Source organism: Pristiophorus japonicus, chromosome 8 (genome assembly GCF_044704955.1).
Source record: "Pristiophorus japonicus isolate sPriJap1 chromosome 8, sPriJap1.hap1, whole genome shotgun sequence".
In the NCBI taxonomy this organism is placed as follows: Eukaryota; Metazoa; Chordata; class Chondrichthyes; family Pristiophoridae; genus Pristiophorus; species Pristiophorus japonicus.
Genome location: NC_091984.1, coordinates 6453686 through 6468378, shown reverse-complemented (window position 1 = coordinate 6468378; position 14693 = coordinate 6453686). Strand labels below are relative to the sequence as shown.

Sequence of the window (14693 nt, the reverse complement as noted above, 5' to 3'; positions counted from 1 at the left end):
AGAATGAGTAAGCTTGAGGGAGAGATGGAGGGGGAGGGAGGCTGAAGGACTGAGTAAAACACGGAGGGAGAGAGAGAGGGGGGGAGGGAGAGAGAGGGGGTGAGAGGGATGGAGAGGGGGGATAGTGAGTGAGGAGGGGAGCGAGGGAGTGGATGAAATGAGAGTGATGGAGTGTAACATGTGAGGGAGTGAGTGAGGGAACACTGCACTGACGGAGTGCTGCCTTTTGGATGAGACGTTAAACCGAGGCCCCGTCTGCTCTGTCAGGTGGGTGTAAAAGATCCCATTTCACTATTAGAAGAAGAGCAGGGGAGTTCTCCCCGGTGTCCTGGCCAATATTTATCCTGCACTAACATCACTAGAACAGATTGTCTGGCCATTTTCACATCGCTGCTTGTTGAAAAAGTCCTCCATTGTCTGTGAGGCGCTTTGGGCCGTCCTGAGGTGGTGACAGGCGCTGTAGAAATGCAAGTCCTTTCTTTCTGTCTTTGTCCCAAAGCTGGACATGGGCCGAGCGGCTGGCGATTACAGAATGAATATTAGCAGCTGCCTCGGCCCCGCGGAGAGTGCGAGAGTTCAGTCCCCACTGACTGCCCATTCCTTCCGGGCTCTCAGATCCAGTCGGGCTGGGTGGGCTCCGGCCTCGGTTCCAGTTTGCCTTTCCCGGGGGGCGGGGGTGGGGGAGGAGAGCGTGTTTTACCGACGATGCAGTAAACGCTGGATTCTCCTGCACTCTTCTCAGCTTCCCGTGAGCGGCCATGGCGCTGGAGGCCGGTCAGAGCGGCGGGCGGCCGTTAGCGGCGGTTAGCAGCACAGTCAGCGACAGCAGCACCTGGTGTAAGGTGGGGTCCCGCGGGGATTGGGAGACACACCCTCCCACTCCCTCCCCACACTGGCCTTTCTCACACAGGAGCCCAGTGTAGGGAGCGGGGCACACACACCTCCCATTGTCCTCACACACTCCTCCGTTCTCACACCGCGTCAGCAAGTTATCGCACACGCCCGCTGCAAGAGGCCAGAGAAAAGAAAGGTCAGCTCATTGAAAATCTCCCCCGGTTACAGATTGTTCCAACCATCGCCGCTCCCAGGCTCGCACTGTCACAGTAACATTTTATTAGAGAAACATCCAGAAACCGAGAATATAACAAAGAATAGTCAGCCCGGGTTCCAAAAGGGAAAACGGAGAGGTGAGGAAGGAAGTGAAGAAACAATTAGGAAAGAGGAGGTAGAGAATTCAATGATCACGGAATATCAAAAGCAACAGTAAAGTATTCGACAGACACATAAATAACAAAAGGAGAATAAGGATCGGGAGAGGGCCACTGAGGGACACACACGATAAACTCACAGGTCATGACAGCGAAATGGCAGAAATATTCAATAATTACTTTGCCTCAGCATTTACCAGGGACACTAACATGGTGGACATGACATTAGAAGAAGAGATTAAAAAGTTATAAAGAGATTTAAGATAGAAAGGGTGAGATAAATGATAAACTGATCAAACTTAGAGACGATAAAACCCCTGGTCCAGATGGATTGCATCCACGCATTTTAAATCAAGTTGGGAAGAGATTGCAGAAGCATTGTTACATATATATAAAGATTCATTAGAAAAGGGATAGTGCCAGAGGATTGACGGACAGTTAATATGATTCCTATATATAAAAAAGGAGATAGAACAAGTCCAGGGAACTATAGACCAATTAGCTTAACGTCGGTGGTCGGAAAGATAATGGAATCTTTACTCAAAGATGTAATAGAAAAACATCTAGACACTGAAAATATAATAAAGAGTAGTCAGCACGGATTCCAAAAGGGAAGGTCATGCTTGGCCAACCTTATTCAATTCTATGAAGAAGTACCAGAAAGGGTCGATAAAGGTAATGTAGTAAATATATTTGGAATTTTTTTTACGCAGCGAGTTGTTGTGATCTGAAATGCGCTGCCTGAAAGGGCGGTGGGAGCAGATTCAATAGTAACTTTCAAAAGGAAATTGGATAAATACTTGAAAGGGAAAAATTAGCAGGGCTATGGGGAAAGAGCGGGGAGTGGGACTAATCGGATAGATCTTTTACAGAGCCAGCACAGACACAATGGGACAAATGGCCTCCTCCTGTGCTGTTTGATTCTACGAAACGCCCCTCACTGAACTCCAGACCTCCCTTTGTGAGGAACAGTGCCACTAATTGTGTGGCAGGTGATGGGAGATTCCAGGAGGGTTCACTCACTAAAATCCTCTGTGTTTCGCCCCACGGTATCTCTGCTATTGGATACTCTGCTGACCCTGACACACAGAAGCCGGGGCCGAGTGAGGGGAGGGGCTGGTGCTGGAATGGTTACTTACCTCGACAGCCTCTGTGCCAGTAATATCCGGGCAGGCACTTGTCACACTTGGGCCCTGTCGCCCCCTTCTTACACTCACAATATCCCGTGTCATTACAGCGATGGTGGAGCGAGCCATCAGGATGACACTCACAATCTGCAGAAACAAGACAAGACACACACTGCACATGGCTGTTCCCAATAAAACACAGCGACACAACCTCAGCGACAGGAATGAGTGCGAGCCGGGACAAGGGAGGCTCAGACTGTGGGGGTGGAACAAGTCTCCAACACTTTACAAACAGCTTCAATCCTCCACACACTGACTGCACATGGCCCGTGTTCCACTCCCTGGGGCAACTGCACAGAATTAACGCAGGTTAACAAGGCCAGAAAAAGCAAACACATCACTACACAATAGAATTCACAAGCACAGAAGTGATGTTAAACTTGTATCAAATCTTGGTTAGACTACACTTGGAGCACTGTGCACAGTTCTGGTCTCCATATTATAAGAAAGATATAGAGGCACTGGAGAAGGTACAAAGAAAGATTTACAAGGATGATACCAGAACTGAGAGGTTATACCTGTCAGGAAAGGCTGAACAGGCTGGGGCTCTTTTCTCTGGGAAAGTGATATTGAGGGGTGACCGAATACAGGTCTTTAAGATCATGAAAGGTTTTGATAGGGTAGACGTAGAGGAGATGTTTCCACTTGTGTGGGAGAGACCAGAACTAGGGACCATAAATATAAGATATTCATTAATAAATCTAAGAGGGAATTCAGGAGAAACTTCTTTACCCAGAGAGCGGTGAGAATGTGGAACTTGCTACCACAAGGAGTGGTTGAGGCAAATAGCAGAGATACATTTAAGGGGAAGCTGGATAAACACATGAAGAGAAAGGAATAGAAGGATATAGTGATAGGGTGAGATGAAGAGGGGTGGGAGGAGGCTCGAGTGGAGCATAAACATCACATGGACCTGTTGGTCCGAATGGCCCGTTTCTGTGCCGTATATTCTGTGTAATTGTGTGTGTGGAGAATGGGAGGAGATGAGGAAATGGAGAGAGAGGATTGTTGGTGGACAGTGAGGGGGGGGGGGAGGGGCAACATTGAGCATAGACGAGCGAAGCTGCTACGATGCAGGATGGTCGTTTACTGAGAGTACAAACAACATACACGTTCCTGAAAAACACTGGAAACAGGGAGGCAATGATTATATCATCAAACCACAGGGCTTTTGATTTATCTCAACAAAGCAAGGGCCAGGCTTCATCGCCAGTAAAATCGTTGACTAGGCCTCATCGCTAGGGGAAGCCTGGACCAGGCCTCATCGCTAGGGGATGCCTGGACCAGGCCTCATCGCTAGGGGATGCCTGGACCAGGCCTCACGTCGGGGCCTCGTCACAGGAGAAAGGTTGGGTCGGGGCCTAGTCACTGGGGAAAGGTTGGGTCGGGGCCTAGTCACTGGGGAAAGGGGAGCTGATTTCGGATGCCCTTTTGCTCAGCCCTATCGAAGGTATTTTCTTTGTTTCTTTATCTTGTATTTGACTGAAAGCAGAAGGGGGAAGGAAGGAGGTGAGAGCAGAGAATGTACCAGGAACTGACCTAGACAAACGTTGTGGTGGTCCAGCTGTGCTGAAGGGTTTCGGTGGTAGCCCAACCGGCATAACTGGCAGTGCCGGACTCGAGTGTTGTGCTGACAGCTCACGCAAATAGCGCTGGTGAGCAGCTCGAGGTAACTGTACCAGTTCGACTGGCCGTAGCATTCGCAGGCTGGCAAGGGAAAGACCGAGAGTGTAGACAGGAGTAGACGGGAAGTAGACGGGTCACAGATGGGTCGCAGACTGCGAGAGTGTCACATGCTGCAACAATGAGAGTTTCGGAGGAAACGGCTGGAATGGGAGGGAGGGAACACTGAGGCGTTTAGCAGTGAGGGGAGAACAGCAGACGTCAGGCTAGTTACGGTTTGCATTGACTCGGCAGATGGCAATGGATGGTCCCAATCCCGGGTTTGTGGAGTCCTGTGCCAGGGTTTATACAGTACTGCCAAGTTAGGGGCCTTTCAATTGTGGCACAGTGGGCAGCACTCTCGCCTTGGAGTCAGAAGGTGGGTTCAAATCCCACTCCACAGACTCGAGCCCATATTCCAGACCAACACTCATAGTGCAGTACTGAGGGTTTTGCTGCACTATCAGAGATGCAGTACTGAGGGAGCGCTGCACTGTCGGAGGGGCAGTACTGAGGGAGCGCAGCACTGTCAGAGGCGCAGTACTGTGGGAGTGCTGCACAGTTGGTGGGGCAGTACTGAGGGAGTGCTGCACTGTCGGAGGGACATTACAGAGGGAGTGCTGCACTGTTGGAGGGGCAGTACTGAGGCAGTGCTGTACTGTCGGCGGGGCAGTACTGAGGAAGCACTATATAAATGCAATCCTTGCTTTCCCTTCCTGCTCTGAGCTAGTCACTTTAATGGCAAGCTCCTACCTTGCTCTGGGTTCACGACCTCTAGTGATGAGATTCTTGGCCGTGTGTGATCGAGCTTTGGGTCAACTGCATGTGTCGGGGGAAATCAGCAATTATTGATCACAGCTGGAGAACAAGGCGCGGGCTGAACAGAACATCTGTAACGTGCACACACACATTGAGAGGAGACTGTCCAGGACTGCAAGAGGGTCCGAGAGACAAGCAAGCAAACATTTCCATCTCCGCCTCACCACCAATCAGACAGAGACTGACACCGAGACACGGGAGGCGATATTGGGACAGGGGACCAAAAGTTCGGTCAATTAGGTAGGTTCTAAGGAGCGTCTTAAAGGAGGAGAGAGAGGTAGAGAGGATTAGGGAGGGAATTCCAGAGCTTAGGGTCTCGGCAGCTGAAGACATGGCCGTCAATGGTGGGCGATAGGAGCGAGGGATCGACAAGAGCCAGAATTGGAGGAACGCAGAGATCTTGGAGGGTGTAGGGCAGGAGGAGATTAGAATGTTAGAGAGGATTGTTGGGCTGGAGGAGGTTACAGGGATAGGGAGGGGTGTAGTGTGAGAGGGGGTTATTGAGAGAGGGAGGGGGTGAAGGGTGGGAGGGGATTACAGGGGTAGGGAGCGGTGTGGGGTGGGAGGGGGTTACAGAAATAGGGAGGGGTGTAGGGTGGGAGGGTTTGCAGTGATAGGGAGGGGTGTAGGGTGGGAGGGGTTACAGAGATAGGAAGGGGTGTGGGACTGGAGGTTACAGAGATAGGGAGGGGTGTAGGGTGGGAGTGGGTTACAGAGATAGGGAGGGGTTTCATAGAAGCACTGTCTCAGTCAGTGTGGGGAGTTATGGTCACTCCCGGTCAGTGTGGAGAGTTATGGTCGCTCCCGGTCAGTGTGGGGAGTCATGGTCACCTTGCTCCCGGTCAGTATGGGGAGTTATGGTCACTCCCGGTCAGTGTGGGGAGTTATGATCACTCCCGGTCAGTGTGGGGAGTTATGGTCACACTGCTCCTGGTCAGCATGGGGAGTTATGGTCACTCCCGGTCAGTATGGGGAGTTATGATCACACTGCTCCTGGTCAGCATGGGGAGTTATGGTCACTCTCGGTCAGTATGGGGAGTTATGGTCACTCCCAGTCAGTATGGGTAGTTTGGTCACTCCCGGTCAGTATGGGGAGTTATGGTCACTCTGCCTCCAGTCACTCTGGGTGTTGGTTTTGGAATTCAAGGTGGCGGATGGTTTGGAATGACACGGACAGCATGTGAAGTGTTAAATAAACGGGAACAAGTTGATGCAAAATCCGGGGATAAAGGCGAACAGACTGAGGCCGAGACACACACCCAGTTCCCATTCCTGTATCTGGAATAACGGGATTACAACAGGTCCTCATTCATCTCGACCTCAGCAACCAATCGGCTTTCTACAAGTCTTCCCTCCACTTCCCACTGAACGTTCTCACTGAGACAGAGTTAAGAAGCACTTTCCTCTCAGCTAAGATGTACGTCGTATATATTACATCTTCCCTGCTTCGTATCTGCTGCCCCGCTCGAGGAGATTATACTTTACTCCATAGATACACGGACACACAGCCTCCTGATCCCAGCCCTGCTCACACCCACACCTGTTCACACTCAGCCCGTGTTCATACTCAGCCCCTGTTCACCCCTCTCCCTGTTCACACTCACTCCCTGTTCACACTCACTCCCTGTTCACACCTACACCTGTCCCTCCATCAGTGGGCGATGAAGGAGGTTTGAGGGAGCGGTTTGTTCCCGATACAGAAATGGGCTCTGGGTCAGCAGGTCATAGGTCACAAGTCAGAGAGCATAGGTCCTACTTACGGCCACTCACGACGATGTCAGAGAGGCCTGGAGAGGAAACGGAAACAATGAGAGTTAGAGGGACCTCAGATTAACAATCTTTATCAACAAACACACTAATACAACCCGTCACACGAAGTGTTCATGAGATCGACGTCACTGAAACTCACGAACAAAAAACACATCGGGGATCTGCACGCTGCATCCTCTGAGCACTCACACCAGCCCTACGTGAGACCAGGTAGAGTTGCTGAAGTGCTCCCGTAAGGTGAGCGTGAGGTTATTGCGTGGGTATGCTCCCACTATGTGCGATTAGTGTGTAAGTACGCAGGGTTAAAATGTAAGGGCATCAGTCTTCACAGAGACCCCTCTCCCACTGCGCAGTTGTGTCACTATCTGGATATTGCTCTCGGGACAAGGAAATGTGAAGGGAATCTAGCGCCGGCACTGGGCCGGGCCGGAGCAGCTCTGGTTACTCACAGATATTGGCCGTCCCTTTGGGGATTGGGAGGTACGAGCCCGCTCTCCACACTCGGCCTTGAAAGCCTTTCTTGCATCTCCCGCAGTCCGGCCCCGTCGTGTTGTGCTCGCACTCGCAACTCAGCTTCCCCTTCTCCCAGATACAGTTGTTGGCGTGAAGATTGCACTTACACCTGGCAAAAAACAAGGGCAAGCTGGTTTCAAATAAGCTGAGCAGCTGGGTTAGACTGGGGACTGCCCGCTCCGGGAGTCGCTCTCCCTTTCCCAGCTTCACTCTGCAAACACCAACATTTTTCTCCCAATTATTGCATTTCAAACCAGGCGGCAGGACAGTTTCTGGGTGTGTTTCCGCTGATTGACGATCAGATTCTGGGCAGCAACAAGAACAAGTTAGGAGAGAGTTTCTGATCAGCTCCAGCGTTCCAGGCCCCTCAAACAAAGAGTTTGCATTTATGTAGCACCTCTCAAAACCCTCAGCATCTCCCAGCAAAATAGATCATTGGCTGTAAAGCACCTTGGGACGTCCTGAGGGCGTGAAAGGTGCTATAGAAATGTAAGTACATTCTTAACAACAAAAACAACCAACTACAACAACAACCTGCATATAGCACCTTTAACGTAGTAAAATGTCCCAAGGTACTTCACTAGAACATAAATCAGACAAAAAGTGACACCCAGACACATAAGGAGTTATTAGGGCAGGTGACCAGAAGCTTGGTCAACAAGGTAAGTTTTAAGGAGTGTCTTAAAGGAGGAGAGAGAAGCGGAGGGGTTGAGGGAAGGAATTCTGGTGTTTGGGGCTCAGGCAGCTGAAGGCACGGCCGCCAATGGTGGGGCGATGGAAATCGGGGGACGTGCAAGAGGCCAGAATTGGATGAGCGTGGAGATCTTGGAGTGGTGTAGGGCTGGAGCAAGTTACAGAGATAGGGAGGGGCAGGCCATGGAGAGATTTGAAGATAAGGACGAGAATTTTAAAATCGAGGCGTTTGCGGACCAGGAGCCAATGTAGGTCAGCAACAACAACAAATGACAACTACAACAACTTGCATTTATATGCACCTTTGACATAGTACAACGTCCGAAGATGCTTCGCAGCAGCGTAAATCAGGCAGAATTTGAGACCGGGACACATGAGGAGGAGACACTCGGAGCGGAGACTGAAGATGAAGACTGAAAGACTGATAATCTCCACCTTCCCTCTTCTCCTGGCTCAGTCCCCATTTTCCCCATTTTCACCCAAACACTAAAGCGGCCGGATTGTCCCCAGGGTTTGCTCAGAAAGAGTTTAACCTGGGAATCTCTTCCAAGGTTTAAAGTGAAACTATTCGATCCCCGCTGGGCGAGGAGCAGCCGGGATTCCAGGTGTAAATGACCCGTCATTGATGATTGAGGAATCATTCAATATTAACTCTCTTACACTAAACACTCAACCATTAAGGGTCACCTCTTTTGCTGGCTGTTTATAAACTCTCATTCATTCATTTGAAGATTGAAATCCCTGTCGTGGTTCCAGTGTTAGTTCACCGTGAGCTACAGGTTCAGATCAGGTGAAGGAGCAACATTAAGTGAGAGAATGAGTGGCTTGCACAACAAATTACTCAACTTTTCCACAAAATCCCCAGGAAATGGGACAGGAAAACTGACAGAAGTGGATCTCAGTGATTGAGGATATAAAGAGGAAGCACAGTGTGAGATTTGGGAGCAGTGGATAGATTCGCTGATCGACTTTACTCCTGTACAATCCCACATTCCAAAAGATGAAAGGGTGGAGTTTACCCCCACCCCACACAGCGGGAACTCTGCCCCGGCTCCTCCCCCTCCCCCAATCGCCAACTCCTCAGCCTCACCATGCTCTGTGTGAAGACCTTTCTCCTGCCCCCTCCTCAATCTCTCACATTTCATCTTTCTCTGGTCCTTCATTCTAAAACAGAATGAACTTGTATTTCTACAGAGCATTTCACCTCCTCAGGACGTCCCAAAGCGTTTCACAGCCAATGAAGCACTTTTGGAGTGTAGTCAGTTTTGTAATGTTGGAAACTCAGCAGTCAATGTGCGCACAGCAAGCTCCCACAAACAGCAATATTTCCCTCCCTAAACCTCTCTGCCTCTCCCTCCTCTAAGACGCTCCTTAAACCAACATCCTTGACCAAGCTTTTGGTCTCCAGTCCTAATATCTCCTTCTGTGGCTCGGTGTTAATTGTGTCTGATTTATGCTCCTGTGAAGCGCCTTGGGACGTTTCACTCCGTTAAAGGCGCTATATAAATGCCAGTTGTTGTTTTTCAGTAAATGTGATTTGGAAAGGCCCAACATGCTGTGACGGTCTCTCTGCCGTGAAGCGTGAGAACGCTGGTCTCGGTGACTCTGTGCTAACAGCATCGAGCTGCTGTTTAACTCACTGCGAAGGTGAAGCTTCACAATCTGCACATTGTACGTTGCACATTCAGCAAATTGGCAGTTCTGGGCTCTGTTTGCTGAACTAAGCAGAAACCCAGACAGTTCCTTGGAGTCACATTAACGGCAGCGTAAACATTTTACTGCTCCTGGTCTCCAATTAGTGTCTGAAGATTCTCCGGGACTAAAAGCTGGAGCGAGCCTCCCAGAAGCTGAATGTAGAATAATGAGGGAATGGCTCAGAGGCCAGGATATTGTGTGATGGGCCAAAGGTAACTCACTGAGCCAGACTGAATATAGATTGAACACGAAGAGAGCATTCAGTCACAATCATTCATCAAACCAGGAAGGGCTTTGATAGAGTAAATAGGGGGACACTGTTTCCCGTGGTCGGAGGGTCGGGAACCAGAGGGCACAGATTGAAGGTCATTGGCAAAACGACCAGAGGGAGATGAGGAGAGTTTATTTCTGCAGCGAGCTGGATAAGGAATTAGATAAATACTTGAAGGGAAAGATTTGCAGGGCAATGGGGAAAGAGCGGGGAGTGGGACTAATTGGAGAGCTCTTTCACAGAGCCAGCACAGGCCCGATGGGCCGAATGGCCTCCTCCTATGCGGTCTGATTCTCGGAGTCTCTGACTCCTGATGAGACTGGAGCTCGGCAGTGTTGAGAGTAAAGGGACAGATTCTGCTCGTTCCGTGCTGCTCGATTGGCTGAACACTGAGCAGGAACTCGCTGACTCATCGCCAGCCAGCCAGCAGGACTGTGAAAGCTCGCTACCGAGCCCATCACCAGGGGCAGGGGGAGCTGGCACAGTGCTGGTCTGTGCACACTGTCACACAGCCATTCAGGGAAGCTCAAACACCCGACACAGGGGCAGCTGACCATGCCGAGTGGGTCGGGGGAGGGATCCCCATCTATCGCTGTAAAACCTCCCAGTTACCCAGCACTCACATAGGAACAGGAGGAGGCCATTCAGCCCCTCGAGCCTGCTCTGTCATTCAATGTGATCATGGCTGATCTGTGACCTAACTCTATATACCCGCCTTTGCCCCATATCCCTTAATATCTCTGGTTATCTAAAATCTATCAATCTCAGATTTAAAATTAACAATTGATCTAGCATCAACTGCCGTTTGCGGTAGAGAATTCCAAACTTCTATCACGCTTTGTGTAAAACCGTTTCCCAACATCACTCCTGACAGGACTGGCTCTAATTTTCAGACTTTGCCCGAGTCCTAGAATAACCAACCAGTGGAATTAGTGGAAATAGTTTCTCTCTATCTACTTTTTCAGTTCCCTTTAATAAATTGAAACCTTCGATCAAATCACCTTCTAAATTCTCGTGAATACAATCCTTGTTTGTGTGATCTCTCCTCGTAATTAGATGTTGGCCCTGATAGACTGCTCTCCATATGTTAATTAAGATTGGTATGCCAACTGTTATCCCTGATAGAGTACACCCCAGATGTTGCCCAATGAGTGCTCCAGATGTTGGCCCTGTGAGTGTCCCCAGATGTTGGCTCTGTGAGTGCCCCGCATGTTGCCCTGTGCGTGCCCCAGATGTTGGCCTGTGAGTGCCCCAGATGTTGCCTTGTGAGTGCCCCCAAATGATGTCATGTGAGTGCCCCCAGATGTTGCGCTGTCAGTGCCCCCCAGATGTTGGCCTCTGAGTGCCCCAGATGTTGACCTGACACAGCTCCCCCTGGGTGTGAAGTGTGGGATCAGCGACTCTGATCAGAAGGGGCGAGGAGCTCTCACCGGCCGCGAATGTCCAGGTTGGAGATGGCGTAGAAGTATTTTGAGAGGTTGTGCTGGTCAACACTGGTGGCCCCAGTGGCCGGCTGGAGCAGCCTGACCCGCAGGTCGGTCAGGGTGAAGAAGTCCCTCAGGTCCTTGGTGGTGTCCAGCTGGCCGTACAGTGAGGCCATATCGCGGAGACGGGGCCCCCCGAACAGGGCGAAACGCTCCTGGATCTCCAAGCGCACCATCTTGTCCACCTTCCACACGTAGCCCCTGGAGTACTCCTCTGTGCAGATGATGTCCAGCGCCGAGGCTGGGCTCAGATCCCGGGCCCTTCTCGGCTCCATCCCAAAGGAGGTGAGGCAGTCGGCCGCGTAGAACTGGTAGGGCTGCCACGTCCGGCCATGGTCCAGAGACTTCTCCAGGACCATCTGCTCCGGCCGGCCCGACTCGAAGGTAATGACCATGTCCTCGGTCAGCTCGATGGTCTTGCCCCAGGACAGAGTGATGTTGATCAGGAGGGGCTCGGGGAAACTCCTCCAGGAGACGCTTTGCCAAAAGGTGTTTGGAATCCTCCCCTCGGCATCCAGCATCAGCTCGGGCGGGTGTGCGAGCTCGGGCGTGTGAGCATCACACTCGTTGTTGCACATGTACGGGTTGTCCTGGAAACCGAGACAGGAACAACATGGGTTAGATACAGAGTAAAGCTCCCTCTACACAGTCCCATCATACACTCCCAGGGCAGGTACAGCACGGGTTAGATACAGAGTAAAGCTTCCTCTACACTGTCCCATCAAACACTCCCAGGGCAGGTATAGCACGGGTTAGATACAGAGTAAAGCTTCCTCTACACTGTCCCATCAAACACTCCCAGAGCAGTTACAGCACGGGTTAGATACAGAGTAAAGCTCGCTGCACACTGTCCCAGCAAACACTCCCAGGGCAGGTACAGCACGGGTTAGATACAGAGTAAAGCTCCCTCTACACTGTCCCATCAAACACTCTCAGGGCAGGTACAGCACGGGTTAGATACTGAGTAAAGCTCTCTCTACAATGTGCCATCAAACACTCCCAGGGCAGGTACAGCACAGGTTAGATACAGAGTAAAGCTCCCTCTACACTGTCCCATCAAACACTCCCAGGGCAGGTACAGCACGAGTTAGATACAGAGTAAAGCTCCCTCTACACTGTCCCATCAAACACTCCCAGGGCAGGTACAGCACGAGTTAGATACTGAGTAAAGCTCCCTCTACACTGTGCCACCAAACACTCCCAGGGCAGGTACAGCATGGGTTAGATACAGAGTAAAGCTCCCTCTATACTGTCTCAGCAAACAATCCCAGGGCAGGTACAGCAGGGTTCGATACAGAGTAAAACTCCCTCTACACTGTCAGCAAACACTCCCAGGGCAGAAACAAAAAAACAAAGAAAATAGGTGCAGGAGTAGGCCATTCGGCCCATCGAGCCTGCACCACCATTCAATATGATCATGGCTGATCAAGCACTTCAGTAATCCATTCTTGCTTTCTCTCCATACCTCTTGATCCCTTTAGCCGTAAGGGCCACATCTAACTCCCTTTTGAATATATCTGACAAACTGGCCTCAACAACTTTCTGTGGTCGAGAATTCCACATACTCACAACTCTCCGAGTGAAGAAGTTTCTCCTCATCTCAGTCCAAAATGGATTATCCCTTATCCTGAGACTGTGACTTCCCCAACATCGGGAACATTCTTCCTGCATCGAACCTGTCCAATCCCGTCAGAATTTTATATGCTTCTATGAGATCCCCTCTCATTCTTCTAAATTCCATTGAATATAAGCCTAATCGATCCAGTCTTTCTTCATATGTCAGTCCTGTCATCCCAGGAATTAGTCTGGTGAACCTTCGCTGCACTCCCTCAATAGCAAGAACGTCCTTCCGCAGATTAGGAGACCAAAACTGCACGCAATATTCAAGGTATGGCCTCACCAAGGCCCTGTAAAACTGTAGCAATACCTCCCTGCTCCTCTACTCAAATCCTCTCGCTATGAAGGCCAACATGCCATTTGCCTTCTTCGCCGCCTGCTCTACCTGTATGCCAACTTTCAATGACTGATGTACCATGACACCCAGGTCTCGTTGCACCTCCCCTTTTATTAATCTGTCACCATTCAGATAATAATCTGCCTTCCTGTTTTTACCACCAAAGTGGATAACCTCACATTTATCTACATTCTACCACATCTGCCATGTATTTGCCCACTCGCCTAACCTTTCCAGTCACTCTGCAGCCTGTTAGCATCCTCCTCATAGCTCACACTGCCACCCAGCTTGATGTCATCTGCAAACTTGGAGATATTGCATTCAATTCCTTCGTCTAAATCATAAATGTATATTGTAAATAGCTGGGATCCCAGCTCTGAACCTTGCGGTACCCCACTAGTCACTGCCTGACATTCTGAAAAGGACCCGTTTATTCCTACTCTTTGCTTCCTGTCTGCCAACCAGTTCTCTATCCACGTCAATACATTACCCCCCAAAACCATGTGCTTTAACTTTGCACACCAATCTCTTGTGTGGGACCTTGTCAAAAATGTTTTGAAATTCTAAATATACCACATCCATTGGCTCCCCCTTGTCCACTCTACTAGTTACATCCTCAAAAATTTCTTGAAGATTTGTCAAGCATGATTTCCCTTTCATAAACCCATGCAGACTTGGACCGATCCTGTCACTGCTTTCCAAATGCACTGCTATTATATCTTTAATAATTGATTCCAACATTTTCCCCATCACTGATGTCAGGCTGACTGGTTAATAATTCCCTGTTTTCTCTCTCCCTCATTTTTTAAAAAGTGGGGTTACATTAGCTACCCTCGAGTCCATAGGAACTGATCCAGAGTCGATAGAATGTTGGAAAATGACCACCAATGCATCCACTATTTCTAGGGCCACTTCCTTAAGTACTCTGGGATGCGGACTATCAGGCCTTGGGGATTTATCGGCCTACAATCCCAGCAATTTTCCCAACACAACTTGCTGACTAATAAGGATTTCCTTTAGTTCCCCCCTCTCGCTAGACCCACGGTCCCCTAGTATTTCTGGAAGGTTATTTGTGTCTTCCTTAGTGAAGACAGAACCAAAGTATTTGTTCAATTGGTCTGCCATTTATTTGTTCCCCATTATAAATTCGCCTGATTCTGAATGTACAGGTACAGCACGGGTTCGATACAGAATAAGCTTCCTCTCCACTGTACCTTCAACCACTCCCAGGGCAGGTACAGAACCTGTTAGATACAGAGTAAACCTCTCTCTATACTGTCCCATCAAACACTCCCAGGGCAGGTACAGCATGGGTTAGATACAGAGTAAAGATCCCTCTACACTGTCCCATCAAACACTCCCAGGATAGGTACAGCACATCTTAGACACAGAGTAAAGCTCCCTCGACTCCCTAATCCAGGAATAACCACGCATTCT

The 14693-nt window shown here is 49.9% G+C and overlaps 1 protein-coding gene across 1 annotated transcript in view; it reads right to left on the bottom strand.

Moving 5' to 3' along the window:
- Positions 1-699: 699 nt before the first annotated feature.
- LOC139268005 (netrin-G1-like) overlaps positions 700-14693 on the bottom strand; it is a 33145-nt gene continuing 19151 nt past the window's right edge. The window contains exons 2-5 of the mRNA XM_070885970.1: positions 11249-11892; positions 7092-7268; positions 2009-2031; positions 700-1005 (exon numbers count right to left, since the gene is read on the bottom strand). Of these exons, the coding sequence (XP_070742071.1) occupies positions 776-1005; positions 2009-2031; positions 7092-7268; positions 11249-11892 (1074 nt within the window). The 3' untranslated portion in view covers positions 700-775. The remainder of the gene's footprint in view (positions 1006-2008; positions 2032-7091; positions 7269-11248; positions 11893-14693) is intronic.